Source organism: Hesperophylax consimilis, chromosome 9, assembly GCF_061612785.1.
Source record: "Hesperophylax consimilis isolate HC1 chromosome 9, BYU_Hcon_1.0, whole genome shotgun sequence".
NCBI classification, from domain to species: Eukaryota; Metazoa; Arthropoda; class Insecta; order Trichoptera; family Limnephilidae; genus Hesperophylax; species Hesperophylax consimilis.
Genome location: NC_142844.1, coordinates 16,312,511 through 16,329,915, shown reverse-complemented (window position 1 = coordinate 16,329,915; position 17,405 = coordinate 16,312,511). Strand labels below are relative to the sequence as shown.

Genomic DNA, 17,405 nt, shown 5'->3' with positions numbered 1-17,405 from the left:
TTCCTATATATTTCGGTCTCAGTAAAACATGAGCAATACACAACACACATACACAGTTCTCAGTTTATCTATTGTTAGTTGAAATAAAGCCTATTTAGATGTTAAAGTATAAGTAAAATTTACGAAACTGCTTCCATTTTAAGCCGTATGTAATACACCTATGCATTATATTTCTGACCAGTTACGTAAACTGTTAGGATTTCTGATGAAATTCTCGATAATTTCAAAAACCAATGAATAAATATTTTCATTTCCTGACAGCTCAATGCATTCGGACTTTTAAGTAGACAAAGCTTGCTTGAAAATTTTGTCTGGCCTAGAAATATTATTATTATCTCGGAACTCTCGTGAACTGAAATCGCGAATTAGTGTCATTACGTCGATCAATCTCTTGTAAGTCAATCAATTATGAGTTTAAGAGCAATTTTTTTCTCGCTGATTTTGATCATACAAAAACTGAAGGACCACTGTAACTATTTTTATGAGCATAACCGCTGTAATGGACCTTCGATTTATTGAGCGTCGTTCAGATAAATGTATTTATTGAACAAAAAAAACGGTACACATGACTGAAAGTTGCTAATGTGAGTAAGAAAAGCGTTGTGACAAAAGCGGATAGTTTAATATATTTTTTAAACATAGTGTTGGAGAACAAAACGAAATCATTTGTTAAAAAATGATACCGTGTTAGTTGGTGCAGCGAGCTTCCAAGTGAAATTTAAAAAAAAGTGATTGCAAAAACGATTAGACTGCACTGTGAATAAAATATAACTTCTGAGAAATATCTCTTTAAAAAATTGTATTTTATTTTACAAGTGGTTCGTTAGATCAATACATTATATTTCATATTAAATGAACAAACACACTTTGTAATACACCACTTTTATTGAATTAATAAATGACTGTCAACCAGGTTTCGCTTATCTCAAGTATCGTCAATATTTATTATTTTAACTAATAATTACATGCAGAAATAATATGAACAACACATATTTCGCATATCATTTAAATTACCGTAGAATAATAAATAATCGTAAAATATATTTCAAAGCTCATTTTAACATAAAAACAAATATTTTGAAAGCCAGCGTTTTTCCTTACGCTTACATTACTTGGGTCCATGGCGGCACAAACTGCAAAATTGAATTTGGTATCAAAGTACGCTAGGTATAGCACAAAGATATCTAGGTAGGTACCTACTTCCAAACTACCTACATACAATCAGGTTGTTACTTTTGTGGAAACAGCGTCCCACAAATAAACTCCCCTGATTCCAGTGGTCACTCTTGATATTGAAAGAGATTTCAATAACGATAACTCACAGTCATATATGCGGAATACCTTACATCTCTCTTCACTTTATTAAATTCTGAACAGGGCTCTGTGCATATTGGATATTTTATTCATAAAGATAATATGCTGCATTCCAAATGCTATGTTGTTTCAGAAATAATAGACTGTCGTGTACTTAAATTGAACCAAAAATTTCCGTGTTTGAAATATACCTACGGAATATGTGCATTTTGTTTGACCTGGATCCATTTCCATCTGAGCAAATTAAATTAATTTCGTGTCAGGTATTTCATCGATAAATTTAATATTCCCTTGTAGCAAAAATAAATATAATTAATTAAGATGAAAGAGATTTTTAAACCAAAGAATATTTTTTAACTTATCCATTTTCATGACATAATACAGGTATTGGGATAAAATATTATTCCAACAACCATTAGATAAACTCTAAGAAATAGATAGGAGCCTTTTTGGTCTGTGTATGCATTGATGTAGACCTATTTGGTCAATGTGTGTATGCCATTATATCAAGAAGTCAAAAGCGGATAAAATAGACATAGAAGATGATGATTTATAAATTACAGCTTTTAGTTAAAATTTATCCAATTAACGAAAAACTCCAAAGAATTTATGCAAACGCCAAACCCATTCGCAGCTCATACCATTAGTTTAATTTCAACGCAAAATTTGACAAACCCTATTTTGATATCAAAACGAAATCGAAACGGGGAGAGATTGGATCCGGATTAAAAGGAACAACACAGAGCCTGCTAATGGATGAAATATGACGCGGTCATAAAAAGCCAGCCAATTGTATACGAATTAAGAACATTTGAATATCTGTGACAAAAAGCGAAGTGCCGATCTGGCGGTAAGGCTTGTCAGACTCACGACACGTGGAAGGGGTAGTTTACTGGAAGGGTGGCGAATGGCGAATTCAGGCTTTTTGCGACCTAATGGGGGAGGGTGATGTCCCGGTGGATTGTCTGTCGTAGCCAAGATCAAAAGATACACGCCGTAGTTCGAATAAGATTGGAAATGATTTTTATAATTTCAAAGATATTTAATGTGGTCGTTGGCTTTTCATTTTTCGTAAATATATCAAATAATATCGATGGATACCTGGTATAAAGGTACTTTATAACATTTCAAATGGAAATATACGATAATTGTCCGTGATTAATTACTGGAAATAAACAGCAATAATTATGTACTTGGCAATTTAGACGGGAAGTCTATGTTGCTAAGTCAAACGTTGGAAATACGACAGATGGAAATCTAAGATCACAAATTGAATAGTTTCATTATTATGTAACTCTCTACAAAGATGTTGGTAAGAAAATGTGTTTAATTGATAGTAAGTAAATTCCAATTTTTTTGCAAAGAAATCAATTTTTAATGCTAAAAATTCGTTTTAATTTGATGAAATAACTTTTACCGATCAGGTATTTATGAAAAATAAATTAGTCAATATAGGATTGTTTCATGATCTTTTCATACTGAAGATTGCGTGTTTTTAAGGCAAATTGCTTTTTCTTGCGGTTGCAGCAGTTTTATTAAGGATGTTTGAAAAAAGTATTTAGGAATTACGTTACTCATTTTATGTTATTATATATATATATATGTTGATGACACTTGATGATCTTCGTCGGAAGATGAAAATTGTATTATTTACATTTAAAGTATACAGTTTAGTTTGATAAAGTCCATGGGTTGAAATCTGACAACAAATCCTTACTTGACTGTATATGTACGACTTCAAATTCATCACTCTGCATCACCTAGTGGTATGTAGTGGAATTTTTTTAACCATTCACTTTAGTCAGTTCTCTCTTTACTCGTATCAGAAAGTAAACGCTTTAATGCTGTTACACTTTTCCTAATAATTAAATTTACATTAGAGTTGCCATCGAATACTCGAAATAACATAATAACACCTATGTTTGGCAGATGTCGTGCCGTGATTTGATGGAAGCGAATGTGCTGACTCAACATGCCTTTACAGATATTTATTTTTTACTGGAATTGGAGAAAGAATGTTTACTAATAGTCTCAATTTGTAGTTATTGTTCGGTTTTAATAATGTATCTTTTTCACGATATTGACGAAAATACTTGTGGCTTCGGGTTACAGTCTTAAAATTATTACATATATTTTATTATAGCCATTTGAATTGATCGACGAGCCGATTGGGGAAAGGGGAACAAACCAACATAAGCGGAAAATGGGTGGCGTTGTGGTAAATTATTTATCAATACTTGAATCTCACAGTATACAAGCAACTCGTATTGTTCTATCACATTTCGGTCTTCGAAAAAAAAAATTTATGAATTACTATTCCTTTTTACAATGACGCGCAAACCGTTGGTAGCGTAAAAAAACTAACCTATTAATCGCAAATCGGGTAAACACAAGTTCTTCCTTGTTTATGAGAAACAATATTTTGTTACACTATTTAGTTAGACACTTTTATAAATGTGTTATAATTTACCCACCTCATTCAATTTCAGCGTCGCTACGCCAGGCGATTTGATTAGGAAAGAACATTAGATCCTGCGTAGAAAAGTCCCACGATAGACAGCGCTGCAAACCTTTGCCTAACTTTAGCGAACTTTACTTTTATAATAATAATAATAATATTTGGATGATTTGAATATCGCCGTTTTTTGTGCAAAATCACCTCAACGGCGCTGTACAAATATATAATACATTCTACAATGATCTACGTTATTACTAACTATATATGAAGATAATGGTGACCGGATAAATCAAAATGATAATTCATCACATCTTTAAAAAGTTATATAAAGTCATGGAAAGTGATAAAACAAAAACTTTATTAAATGGGTTAAGTAGGTTAGGTTAGGTTAGGTTTAAATTTTTTTTTCATCGTTTCTAATGACTTTATATCACTTTTTAAAGGTGTGTTGAATTGTCTCTATGTTGAGTTATCATGGAACCGATATTTAAATTGTATTTATATTTGAAAAACTAATATATTTAAATTTTTTTTTGTTTAAAGTTTCTCCAGTTAGATTTTTTGAATTCGATTAAATAAATCGTACCTTAACATATTGACGCTGCAAATATTTCATCAGCAAGTTTTCTGGTTTTTTTGCATTCCCTTTAAAGCACTGTCAAAAATGTGAAGTCGCCTAAAGTATTTAGTTGACGATCTAACCCTATTATAAAATAAAAATAAATGGTTTATAAGTTTCACGTTCAATTGCATTAGAACTGTCAGTTACCCCGAGATAAAATCTGATTCTGTACAATTTGACACAGAGAATGGAAATCACCTCCAAGTGTCAGAGTTAAGTGATAAAGGTTAAGAAGATGTGAAAGTGAGAACCTCCATCATTCAAGACATTTAGGGGTGAGGTAAGATTATCTGAACCGAGTTTACCCATAACCAACCCTTAGTTTTCTTCGAGGGTCGGAACTGTAGAAAAAGACTTGTGGGTTGTTGGAATAACTTCCAACGTTTTTATTAGTTTTTTTCAAATTCTGTTTGAATACCGCACAAGAGAACCAACTGCTCCAAAACTTTTGAAGCCAGTGAGACTATAGCATCGCCAATTGGTTGTGGGACTAAAGGTAGTGAGGAGGGGAAGGAGATAGGGAAGAGAAAGGTGAGGGTGTACCTGGCTATTCAAATCTATTCACCAAACAAGGCTAAAGCCATTTCGAACCATGGTGGTCTTACACCTGGGCGATATTGAGTGTATCTTTCACTCTGGAACGTGCCGTAAGTATACTATGTTCTTTTTAAAATTATTAAATTTAAAATAACACAAATTCATAAAATACAAATATGATTTAAGATTTTTACGGCCAAAAGTATTTTTGTTATTTGTTTTTGGGGTTTTATGCCGTGTTGCGCTAACTCCTTCTTTAGCCAACGTTTCGGACAACGTTACAGTGTCCATCATCCAGTGTGCCCTGATGATGGACACTGCAATGCTGTCCGAAACTTTGGCTAAATAAGGAGTTAGCGCAACACGGCATAAAACCCCAAAAACAAATACAAAATCATAAAATACAATTTACTTACGCACGCCGGGATTTGAACCCGCTGCCTTGGAATTGCTTTACCCTTTGAACACGGAAGCCGTCAACGGAGGTAAGTCAGAACAGTAATAATAACAATAATGTTTTAATTTAATTTTTGCAATACTTTATTATTGAGATGACGGTTAGAAGTCAGAATGTCGGAACGTGCAAGCGAGTGATATCATGAAATAGTGTACCAGTGGCGTAGCTATGGCATTCACATGGAGGGTTCGACCCTGTCGGGGGGCTAGCTAAAATATAAGGGGTGGGGGGAAGGGGGAAATTAATTTATAAACTTATTTAGGACCCACTTCCTTATTATATAATTAAATCACATTGATAAAAGACATGTGGCAAATAATATTGTTGTACTTTCCAGAAATATAATCTACGAATAGTTTTCTCTTTTTTCCAACGCAAAACTTAGGCCAATATTTAGAACCCTCTAAAACAATATATATATCCTTGAAAATGCTTCAAGCAGTGAGTGATGAGTTTTTTATTCTGCTATATAAACGAACACATTTTATGTACACCTAAAATAGCATGAACATATTGTACATACATTATTTTGTTTTTATCTCACACCGATAGAGGTCACAATTTTATTTTTCCCATTCAAAGCTTTTAGCACCCTCGAGGTTACGGAATATATTTTATATATAGTACCTTTAATAAAAAATGATATTAAAATGGTTCCTCTTTCAGAAATTCATCAAAAAATAAAAGTTATTACCATCTACCTATTGAATAAAAATAATTATAATTATTTAAACTAATATGGTGTGGCATGTATACAATGCTTTAGTTTGATATGATATGAGATTTCCGCGACTAATGTTATTATCGTGATTTATTTTTGGGGTATTACGCCCTGTTGCGTATGCTTACTACTGCTTAAGAGTATATTATTATCGAATAACTAATTGGAATGCTAATATTACTTGCAGCTGTTCCTAGATTAACGCCCTTACAATTTTCCAGACCTTTGCTTTTCCAAAATTATTTTAGTGTTGGTGAGCCTTGGTAATGTAAGACATTATGTAAAATCATCTCGAATCGTGATTTCATCCACACTAACTGGTACCATGTCAAAATTTATTACCAAACCTTTCATCTGGCATCTGCTACAGTAAATAATTAAAAAAAAAATAATTAGATGCCGTATCAAAATTATACTAGTATGTACTACAGATCATACACATGTTATTTCATAACTCTTAAAAAATAAGCTAACTTGTTGTCACAGCAGCTATCCGAAGGAAAACTTTTATTAAAATACATTTGTTGCTATGGCTATTTGGGTTCCATGATAACTCAACACAGTGACAATTCAAAAGTGATATAAAGTCATTAGAAACAATGAAAAAAAAATTAAACCTAACCTAACCTAACCTACTTAACCCAGTTAATAAAGTTTTTGTTTCATCACTTTCCATGACTTTATATAACTTTTTAAAGATATGATGAATTATCATTTTGATGAGTTATCCGGTCACCGGCTATTTGATGGTACGTCGCTTAGTATATATGTCATTAAAATTTGTAATTAAAATATCCAGCTTCACTCATTTTAGGATGAAATAAATAAATAATTTTCTAGTTGGATTGATTTGGCTAATGAGTCAGTTGAAGAGGGTGTTTGACTGATGCTGACCATCTCCCACCCTTATTCGGTGGTGGACCACCCAACCTTTTATAATTCTCACCCAATAAAACCCCCTTCCCCATACGGCCTGTCCGTCCTTACAGCCCGGTCACTCCGGACAAGGGGTGTATAATTTAAAGCACAAATTGGCCAGGAGAACAATGCAGGTAGGACAAGGAACAAGCCCTCTCGAGTTTCAATAAGAAGGGTGAAATTATTGGAAAGATAGCCAGAGATAATATGTATTTTGAACAAAGCTCGGATGAATGCTTGGCGAGGGCACGCGGTATAAACATGAATCATGTGAACGTACCCGTTAAATTAGGACAGTAAAAAAGAAGAACCTATTCGTATATTTGTGTAGGGCTATAGTTTAGCAGTATTGTACGATAATTGGTCGCCTAGTCGAATAAGTAACGAAATCGTCGATTGTGTTAACTTTAAATGGTTGTATTTCCTTTTACATGAGAACTAGGCACAAACCACTACGTGTGCCCTACAGATTTAATTTGGCATATTGATCAAAAAACATAATAATATGCTACTTTAATTTGTCATCATACAATAGGACACCAGCGACATGCAAACTATTTATTAATGTGAATAATTCTAAACTCTATCCAATAATAAATGCATTTGAGCGAATAATTTATAATAACGTAAAGCTGTAATAATTTGAAATTTGTTTGCGGATATCTAAATAAATATTTTAATTGAAAAAGATAAATTCATGTTAACCTTCGATTGCCTTACTCTTATTCAGGGAAGAATCTATTCGTTTTAAATTAGAAACTAACTATGTGAATAGATTGATTGGAGTTGAGTACAATATTTTCTTCTATAATATTTTTATAAATGCAAAGTGAGTTTAAAAGTGTGTAGGGATTAATTTAAATGTATGCTTTGAGGCAAATCTAAAAATGGAGATGTTTGCTCCAAATAATTGTTTAGTCTCGCGCAGCTTGATGAGGTGAGTGTAAACCTTATTGTAAACAGTTTTTAGAAAACGTGTATCGTACGATATTGTATTGGTTCCAAAGTGAGAATTTTGAGGCAATCTTCCGACATTTCAAGATAAAAGACCGGTTCTTTTCCTTAGCGTAATAAGTTTTCCTTACAATATAATTAGTAAGTATTATACGCACTTCGAGCCGCGTCAATCATTCACCTATCATTAACATAATCACATTCCATAATGGCTAAAGATTTACATATTTTATACTATAGAATGGCTTAATGCAACCTTCAGAATCTGGTCTATTCTAGCGAACATTTAAATAGCGACAGCCCGAGATATATTATGATTCTCTCACTAAATTTATGATCAAAATATATTTTTTTAATATATATTGTATATATTAATAATCAAAATAATCTGGTTACGAATAACCTGATAATATTTGAAAATCTCCTACTACCACCACAGTAAGCGGAAAATGTTGCTTGTGTTGTGATGGAGGACTTAGCCAGCCGAGGAATTGAACACGCTACGCCCGGGTGGGATCCAAACGCGATGTCAACTCAGCCACCGACCGGCCAAAACCTCATAGTTTCGTATTTAATATTAGTTGGTCTATTAGATTCCCCGCCCTCCATTACACCCTTTACCCACCCTTTACCTTTGGCAGAATTCCATACCATACAGTACCTAGGTATATACGATGAAAGCTTCTTGGTTAACCCTCGTGTTCCCTTATTAATCTAAACAATGTGATGGCCACTGTCCATTTCTGAATTCTTGTTTAATTCACAAGAAGGAAACTTTGCATTATTAGAAGCAATATATCAATCGTCTATCTTAGGAACACTAGATGTTCAAAATTTGACGACAAAAGACGGGTTCCTTCAGATTATTTGAAAAATTCTTCATATTACAAAGTTGATTTTCAAGTTTTGTTAAAGTTCTATACAAATTCTGTTATTATTTCAGTACTGTCAAACTACTGGACGATAATAATATAATAACAGAACTTGAATAGGACTTTCACAGAACCTGAAAACTAACGTTGAAATTTGATGAATTGTTCAAATGGTGCTAAACAACCCGTCCTTAATAATGTATATGTGAACATGTAATTATTTTGAGTGTAACATAATATTAAGGTGCTGATAAAACAATGCGTAAATAGTATTATGAAAAAAAATTATAAGTTACACTCCACTTATTTACTAGACTTCAGAAACCGGTTTAATCGTGCTACTGGAGTCTTCAGAATGAAACTAAATTGATTTTTTTAAAAGTAACGTTTAAGTCTGATGTCACGTGTTTCCGAATATCAGAGAAATCAGACATTGATTATATTAAAATAATAATAATAATAATAATAAATAAAGCCGGCCGGCATAGTCCAGTGGTAACGCATTGGACTGCCATTCCGAAGGTCGCGGGTTCGAACCCGGCGTGCGCAAATAAATTTTATTTGATTAATTTGTGTTATTTCACAATTAATTAATTAAAATAATATATAGTATATTTGCGGCACGTTCCAGAGTGGAAGATACTACCAGTATCGCCCTGGTGTAAGACCACCATTCAGAATTGAAACGTTGCTCCAAATGGCTTTAGCCGTGTTTAGTGACTAGATCTGAATAGCCAGGTACTTCCCCACCTTCCTCTTTCCCTTCCCCACTTTCCTTCAGCCTCACAACATCCCCCAATTGGGGATGCCATAGTCTCACTGGCTCCAGACGGGAGCAGTTGGGACTCTTGTGAGGTATTCACTATAAAAAATAAAAAAATTAAAATTATATTTTAAATATGAGGAGCTCAGTATCAAAGTGGGACATACGCCACTTTTTCCAAAATGCATATTTTGATTGATTATGGTAGTATGTCTGATTCTCTTACTGAATAACTGAGAAAGTCTATCAAAAACGGACTATAAATACAAGAAATCGCATGTTAAAGTTTACACTTTGTTTCAAAAGCGGACACTTGCTACTCATGTTCGCAACAAACTCGGACATACAATACAAAAGCATCACAAAAAGTGTCATGGCGGCTGTTGTTTTGACAGTCAGTCACCAACCGCCGAATGTGAAAGAAGGTTGACAGTTTTAGGACGAAATTTGAGATTTATTTAAGTTTACCAGCACTATATTGATCAAAATTGAATAAAATGGAGATTACTAATGCTCACAAGCGCCTAATCAACCCCGAAAATTGGAAACGAGCTAGAGAAAAGACGTTAAAGTAAGTCAGTTCATCCGTAATACTATTCCAAATCTGTACTCATTTCAATGAGGTTTACTTATATAAATACGACGATATGAACTTCGAATCCTGCGTTTTTAAGACTAATAAACATATTTTGATGAATACAATTAAAATTAGAAATGTTTCCTATTGAAATAATGGCATTATTGTTTGATTTTAAAACCAGCCGAATTTGTTCAAATGTCATGTGCGAATTGCGAGTGGTTCAATCGATACCTACATGCAATTTAAAAATGGTATTACATTAATATATATTTTAAATAATTTATTTTGGTAAAGGACAAGATTTAAATGCATTTATTTGCTATTTATTATTGAATCAAATAATTAATATTTTCATGTTTTTACTTAACTTAGGTATTCGTCAAAAGGCTTTCCTAGATATCCAACGTGTGATCATCGCCGTGGCTTACAGTGTAGGCTATTAACGAGCATTCTACTCCGTCCCAGCAAAAGACAAACAAGATGCTTTTATATTGAAGTTTTGCATAGTACGCCCACCCAAAAGACGCCGCAATGGAATTCAGCAACTAAGTAAACCAAAACTATCCACATTTCAATATAGTATCCTAAATTCAGCCGGATATAACCTGCCTACCTGCAGATTTTTGTCTGCATTAAACATTACCAAGCATAGAGTTATTGGAGTGTTTAAAAGATTAAAAAAATAATTGTTTGGTGCCCTTAGAAACGAGGGGTGGCTCGAGAAAGGATTCATTATTTGAAAAAAAACTAGAGTCGGTAAAATTTTCATTGGGGCTCAAAGGAACTGAGTCTCACTACACACGCGCTAAAAGTACAAGAATTTATTTGGATTCAAGTCTTAGCATTTCTAAAATATGGAAAATGTACAATAGTCAAGTACTTGACGATTTAAAAGTGAAAGAATCTTATTTTAGGAATGTCTTCAATACAAACTTTAATATAAGTTTTTCAAGTCCTAGTACAGACGAATGCAGTACCTACATGCATCGAATTAAAAGAAAAACTGAAAATTGAAAAGGATGTAATTAAAAGGGATGATCTTGTTTTCAAATAAACACTACATATAAAAAACAAGCTGATTGTTTCTTTCAATACTTGAATGATAAACCAGACGATTGTTTTCTTATGTCTTTCGACTGCCAGAAGAACTTAGTTTTACCAAAAGTCAGCGACCAGTCGGCTTATTATTATAGAGATTGTTTTAAAGGTATTGCTACAATCTAGCTGTCGTGACTGGCACGTCGAAAGACCATTTATCTCCAGATAATGTCTCAATATACACCTGGAATGAAAACCAAGGAAGGAAATCATCAAATGAAGTGGCTTCGATAATCTTCAATGAGCTGAAAACCAAATCATTGGTAGGCTTCAACATCATTAGATTGGTGGCAGACGGATGTGCAGGCCAAAATAAAAATTTAACTATGTTAACAATGTGTGCAAAATGGTTGCACAATGATTCTCCAGCATCAATCACCGTGGAAATAATATTTCCCGTTACAGGACATTCTTTCCTCCCGGCAGACCGGGTATTCGGTCTTATTGAAAAAGATTTGAAAAAAAAGGCCACGATAATAAACGTAAAAGAATACCATGACATTTTTAAAACTCTTGGTTCTTTAAAAACAATTGGAAGTGACTGGAAGCCTTTTAATTGGAAGGATGAAGCAAAACTTCACATAAAAGCAACTGGACAATTCCATTTCAAAATTTCTCAATGCAAGAGATTTACACTGCGTAAAACCAATAAAAATCAGATTTTGGTAAAAGGTGAACTATCTTACAATAATAACGTTGCAGGAGAAAAATCAATTCTAAAAAAAAAACATAATTTTGAAGACATAAATGCAGCACCCGTAGCGATAGGAATAAAAGTGAACGAACACAAAATTATCGATGTGGACTATTTACTCTGTAAACACTTTGGTGCAGAGTGGAAGTGTACGGAAGCCGTGCAGTGGTACAAAAACATAATAGACAATAATTTGACAATTAATCATTATTAAAAACATCGCGTGAGAGCTGTTTTACCTTCTGAAAGCATTACCAACTTCAGGACACTTACTTACAGACGATATGTTTATATTATTTCTTAATAGGTACTCAAATGAAAATTTATTGTTTTTTTTCCTAAGCTCTTATTGATTTCCTAGTAAAATATCAGAAATTATCAATGGTTATTCCCCTTTTAAGTTTCCCCAATTACCGCATTGTTTAAATTTGACCAAAGTTCGTTAAGTGAATTATACCCAAATGATGACTCAGGGGTTTCTTTTTCCAGTATAATAAAGTATTTTTATGTATGGTCTCTAATATTTGAACTCGGTTTAAATATATCTAGGAGTGGCGAGCGAAACTATCTTTCAGATTATTAGAATTTTTGTTAATTTCCAAAAGCTCTAAAAAATTGAGATTATGCCCTTTATTTTGTATGTGTAAAGGAGTTGGCTTACTATTACCAAGTGAGTATTTTTGTTTGTAACCATTTTGTTATTATGTTATTCGTGAAAAATATACTTCTTAAAAATAAACTTGAACAGCCTTTTATTTCATATTATAGACCTTGGACCTTTGTAAGACTTTGTTTCAAAAATGGACACTTACAGGTTCATGTGTTTCAAAAACGGACAATTGCTGGTTTTGGTATCAAAAGCGGACATAAGCATTTTTAAATTTTAAAATAAATTAGTTAGAGTATTAAATTGCATAATTTAATTTGTGGCTTGTGATTCTTTACGCTCAAGGATTATGCAGGTAAAAAAAATCAGATATTTCATACCTACATATTCGAAACAAAAAACTCACTCTACTGCAAAATAATCGAAATGGCTTATGTCCCACTTTGATACTGAGCTCCTCATATCTATTACAAATAAATTTTACTGACGCATCTGTAAATTTATTGAGTTGAGAACATATTATTATTTGTGCGTAAAAATACTTTGTGTGATAAAAAATAAAAATATGATAATGAAACTATGTTTAATCGTAATTGGGAAAAAAATAAACTCGGGTCGTTTTAACCCCGAGGGCTTAAATGTGAGCCCGCCCCACAGGGCTGTATTAAATTCTGCAATACTAACGTCTAATTAAGTGGTCGAGTGCCCTTTGTTTGGCGCTGGGATTTTTCGGATGGACAGTTCCAGCACGTGCGCTGCCGTATTAATAATATGCTCATACATTATAACAATCACAGATGGCGCCAAGTACCTACGTGGACATAGCGTACTCTCATTTAAAATTATTCATGCAAAGCAGATTACGTTCTATACAACTATATGATTCTACCATTTTTTAGAATGATAAGATATACTAAACATATATTAAGTGTATGTTATCAACCCACTTAAGCAAGTATGTAAATATAATTTTATGAAAACAAGATTTTTGACGTGTTGGGGATTAAATCCAAGACTTTCACTTGATAGTAAGATGATTTTCCATACGTTTCTGTGATTGATTTTGTTTTCGACAATTTTGATCGATCGTTTTTATTTTCGGCAATGTTTATGCCCACATACATGCATAAAAAAAAGTAAATGAGGTATTTTTACCAAACTGAACCTTCTGCTGGGAATAAATATTACCCAAACCAGCATACAAATGAAAGTGTATAAACATTTACAAATATTAAGTTAGATAAGTTTATTGTCAGATTGGTATCTTGCTAAATCTTTCGTTGTTGGAACATGACGATGACGCTAAAATTTTACGGTATTCTATATTATTTGCCTGATAAAAATAATAACGATTTTTTCTTGTATTTTTACTCATATAATGCCTACAACATCATTCCTTCCTTACCTCTAACCTAACTTATTTCAAACAGTATTGTTTTTGCATTTTAATAAGGTGTGTTCAACAGGTTCTCACAAAAGTGTGATTTAATCGTGCCTAGCAAATATTCGACTAAAAATATTATTTATTTGATTTTCAGGTTTCTTCAGATACTATCACCACCAGTTCCTGTATCAGTGATGACTTTCTTCTCGAAACACAACACAACGGACATCATATTTGTGAAACAAGAACATCAATGGAAGGCCAACCACCGCCTAAAAAATGTGTTCTTTAAAATAGACATTTTTATGCTGAAAAACGTTGAATTTAGTCGATAAATTTAACAATGTAGATAGGTAATAAATTATATTTGAGTTCAAACATATTCAAATCATTGAATTATATTAATTTTAAGGTATAAAAGAAGACGGTGTAATTTATTGGGATTTTCCGGAATTCTAATTTCCTTATCATTGCAGAAATCATCGCGCTATTGTTGTCCCCAATAATAATGCGATAATAATGACGAAGATGATCTTACGATACTTTGATGATTTCAATTTGATGAACTATCTAATTTCGATGATAATTTAGCGTAAAAGTGTGGTAGAATCTTTTAAATTAACACCGGATGGCGCAGTAAGAGAACTCAGTTTGACGGCTTATTTTATATTTATAGTCAATGTTTCAATTATTCCATAAAAATCCTGATTTATTTTTATTTCATAATTTCAGTCATCGTGGACCTATTACTATTATGGTTCTAAGGAGGAAGAAAACTTGTTTTAATCTTTTTTTTCTATCTTCTTCAGATTTAAGTGAGCTGATGAACTGATCCTTTTTTACTGAGTCACCCGTTATTGGTTCCATGATATGCCATTTTAGCTATAAATACTAGAATCCATTAAAGTAACTACGATTAGTAAACTAAGTGCAATAACTTTTTATAACATTATTTTTATAAAAGCGGGAGTAATATTGTAAGACCTTCATAGATCCGCATTGGATCTTCCGTTAATTTATTATTTATACTTACATTGAAATAGTTCACAATAATTCACTGCGAATATGTTTAGTATAACAAGAAATTTAAAGCATAAATGAAATTGAATTCTGATACCTACCAAATATATTTAAAAAAAAATGCACTATGCCAATTTTATAATGACCTTGAAATTTTATTTTGAATTCCGGTCACCAAAACCACACTAGTTACCTGTTTTTGTAGTTACCATAAAAATATTTAACGGTATGTAATAATTAGGTTATAAAAATTCACATCTAACTTGACCATAGAATAATGAAGAAAACTAGAAGTGTCCTCCATACGAATTTGAATGGAAACAACTGTGCCATTGAGCCCAATACCCACAATAGCCTGACATCGTAGATCTCCATCCCGTTTGAATTTCGTAAATACAGTTTTGTATTGCAAATTTAAGTCTCGATTAGAGAAATATTTACATTACGAAACACGCTCACAAGCCATTTCTCTTGTTCTTCTTTATTCTACTTCCGAGTACTTAACTAACCAAAATCCTTCCACTGCTAACACTTAAATACAATTCATTCAACAATATAAAAGTAAAGTATATTCTAGCCCCTAATCGGAATGGTCATGTTATAAATGAACCGATTTTAGTATTTCACATAAAAGTTTCATATCAAATGATTTGCAAACCAGTTACCTGTGCTTTTCGAACGGCACCTAACATTATTATTAGTATATTATTATGATACTAATCGACTTTGGAGTAAAACTTTTACACATTCAATTATTCAACTGCCACACGCTTAAGAAAAAAAGTAACATTTTCGTAACCATAACATATTTTATAAATATATCACCCGCGGTGTAGAAATACTAGAATATCTGGTAAATTGATTTTCCAAAAAAATTAACCGAGTTTATGTATGTTTCAATTGTACCATTTTTTTCGAAATGATTATTTTACCAAACTTTGAGAGTTTTGCGACTCTGGGTATTATTTGTGTAATAGTGTCCCCATTCAACGATTATTTTGAAATGCATTGGTGAAACAGAAACATTGATTTTAAAAACAGTTTTGAGTAACAAAAGAGCAGTAGAGGATAACAATTGTTTAACCTTATAGAATTTGATGTTTATATTTAATATACTTGTAATTGTAACGCCATTCTGCTGAATTAAACCACTTATTCCTCACCTGATTAGTTCATTAAAGTTTCATTTAGTAGTGCCTAGAAATAAGTGTATTTAATATTTGATTGAATTGTCGGACCAGATTACTGAGATGTTGAAAGGAAGGGAATAGGTGTAATTCAATGTCGGTTATTTGATAATAATTTTGAATTACTTATCATTTGTAAATAAATAACTTGATATTTATTTATTTATTCGTAAATTATTAAAAACGACTTTTGTTTATTTAATATTACGAAACAGAAAATATGGTTTGAAAGTTGTTTTAAGATTCCACTATGTTATTGGATTCAAATTAGTCTAAGAGAGTGATGTTCAAATATGACTGAACTTTTATACATCGTTATTTAAGATTAATTTTAAGCGTACATTATTATGTAAATGAACATAAATTAACAAATATATTATAAAATTTAAGATAGTAACAAATTACAAAAAAATATTTTTCATGCATGTAATGATTATTCATCTAAAAAAAAGTTACAAAAAAGGTTAATATTTTTTACACTTCAAATGTGAACATATTAAATACTATCACATTTTCATGCACCTACGCAATTTTACGAATAAACTTGTAATTATTTATTAGAATTTCTGCAATCCTGTCTTTGTCAATTGTCTTTTAACAATATCATTACGATTTTTTATCGACTGCACCTACATAATTTGATGTAAATAAAATATTTCATCCACCATCGCTTGTTTTATTGACCTTTCAAAACCGTCACAAATCAAAATTACCTTCTGGGGATAGTTGCTGATGTTGGGAAATACGAAATTAGCCGCAAAAGTTGAATTGTTTTCGATCCCACTTTTTATAATATAATTTGCAGACATATTTAGTAACATTCCTACAACAATTATTCTTGCTCCAATAAATAAAATTGTAACAAAAGGGGGAAAAAAACCTCGACAAGGTTATCTTTGATCCCAAAATTATTTGTACTTTTTAGGGTTTTTGTTGGGTTTCGACACTTTTTCCTGTTAGAGCTAACCGAGTATCCTGACGTTGATGGATGGATATTACAAAACCGCAGTGTAAAATGAACATTGATTTAATATATCATAATAACAAAGCGTTTGTTTAGCACAGTTTTGTGTCATTTCACTTCAAGTAAGCACCATAATAAACTTCAAAGTAATGATTTAGTAACCCTATTCTGTGATCAGAATCAGTGATCATGTTCTTAAAATTACTCTAACGATGCTTCTTACATAATATTGGTAAAATATAACGACATGTTTGA

General features: G+C 32.2%; 1 protein-coding gene across 1 annotated transcript in view; it reads left to right on the top strand.

The window, feature by feature from the left end:
* Nucleotides 1-16,487, top strand: part of LOC149420986 (uncharacterized) — a 39,886-nt gene extending 23,399 nt beyond the window's left edge. Inside the window, exon 4 of the mRNA XM_089635320.1 lies at nucleotides 14,134-16,487. Within this exon, the coding sequence (XP_089491446.1) occupies nucleotides 14,134-14,174 (41 nt within the window). The 3' untranslated portion in view covers nucleotides 14,175-16,487. The remainder of the gene's footprint in view (nucleotides 1-14,133) is intronic.
* Nucleotides 16,488-17,405: the final 918 nt, after the last annotated feature.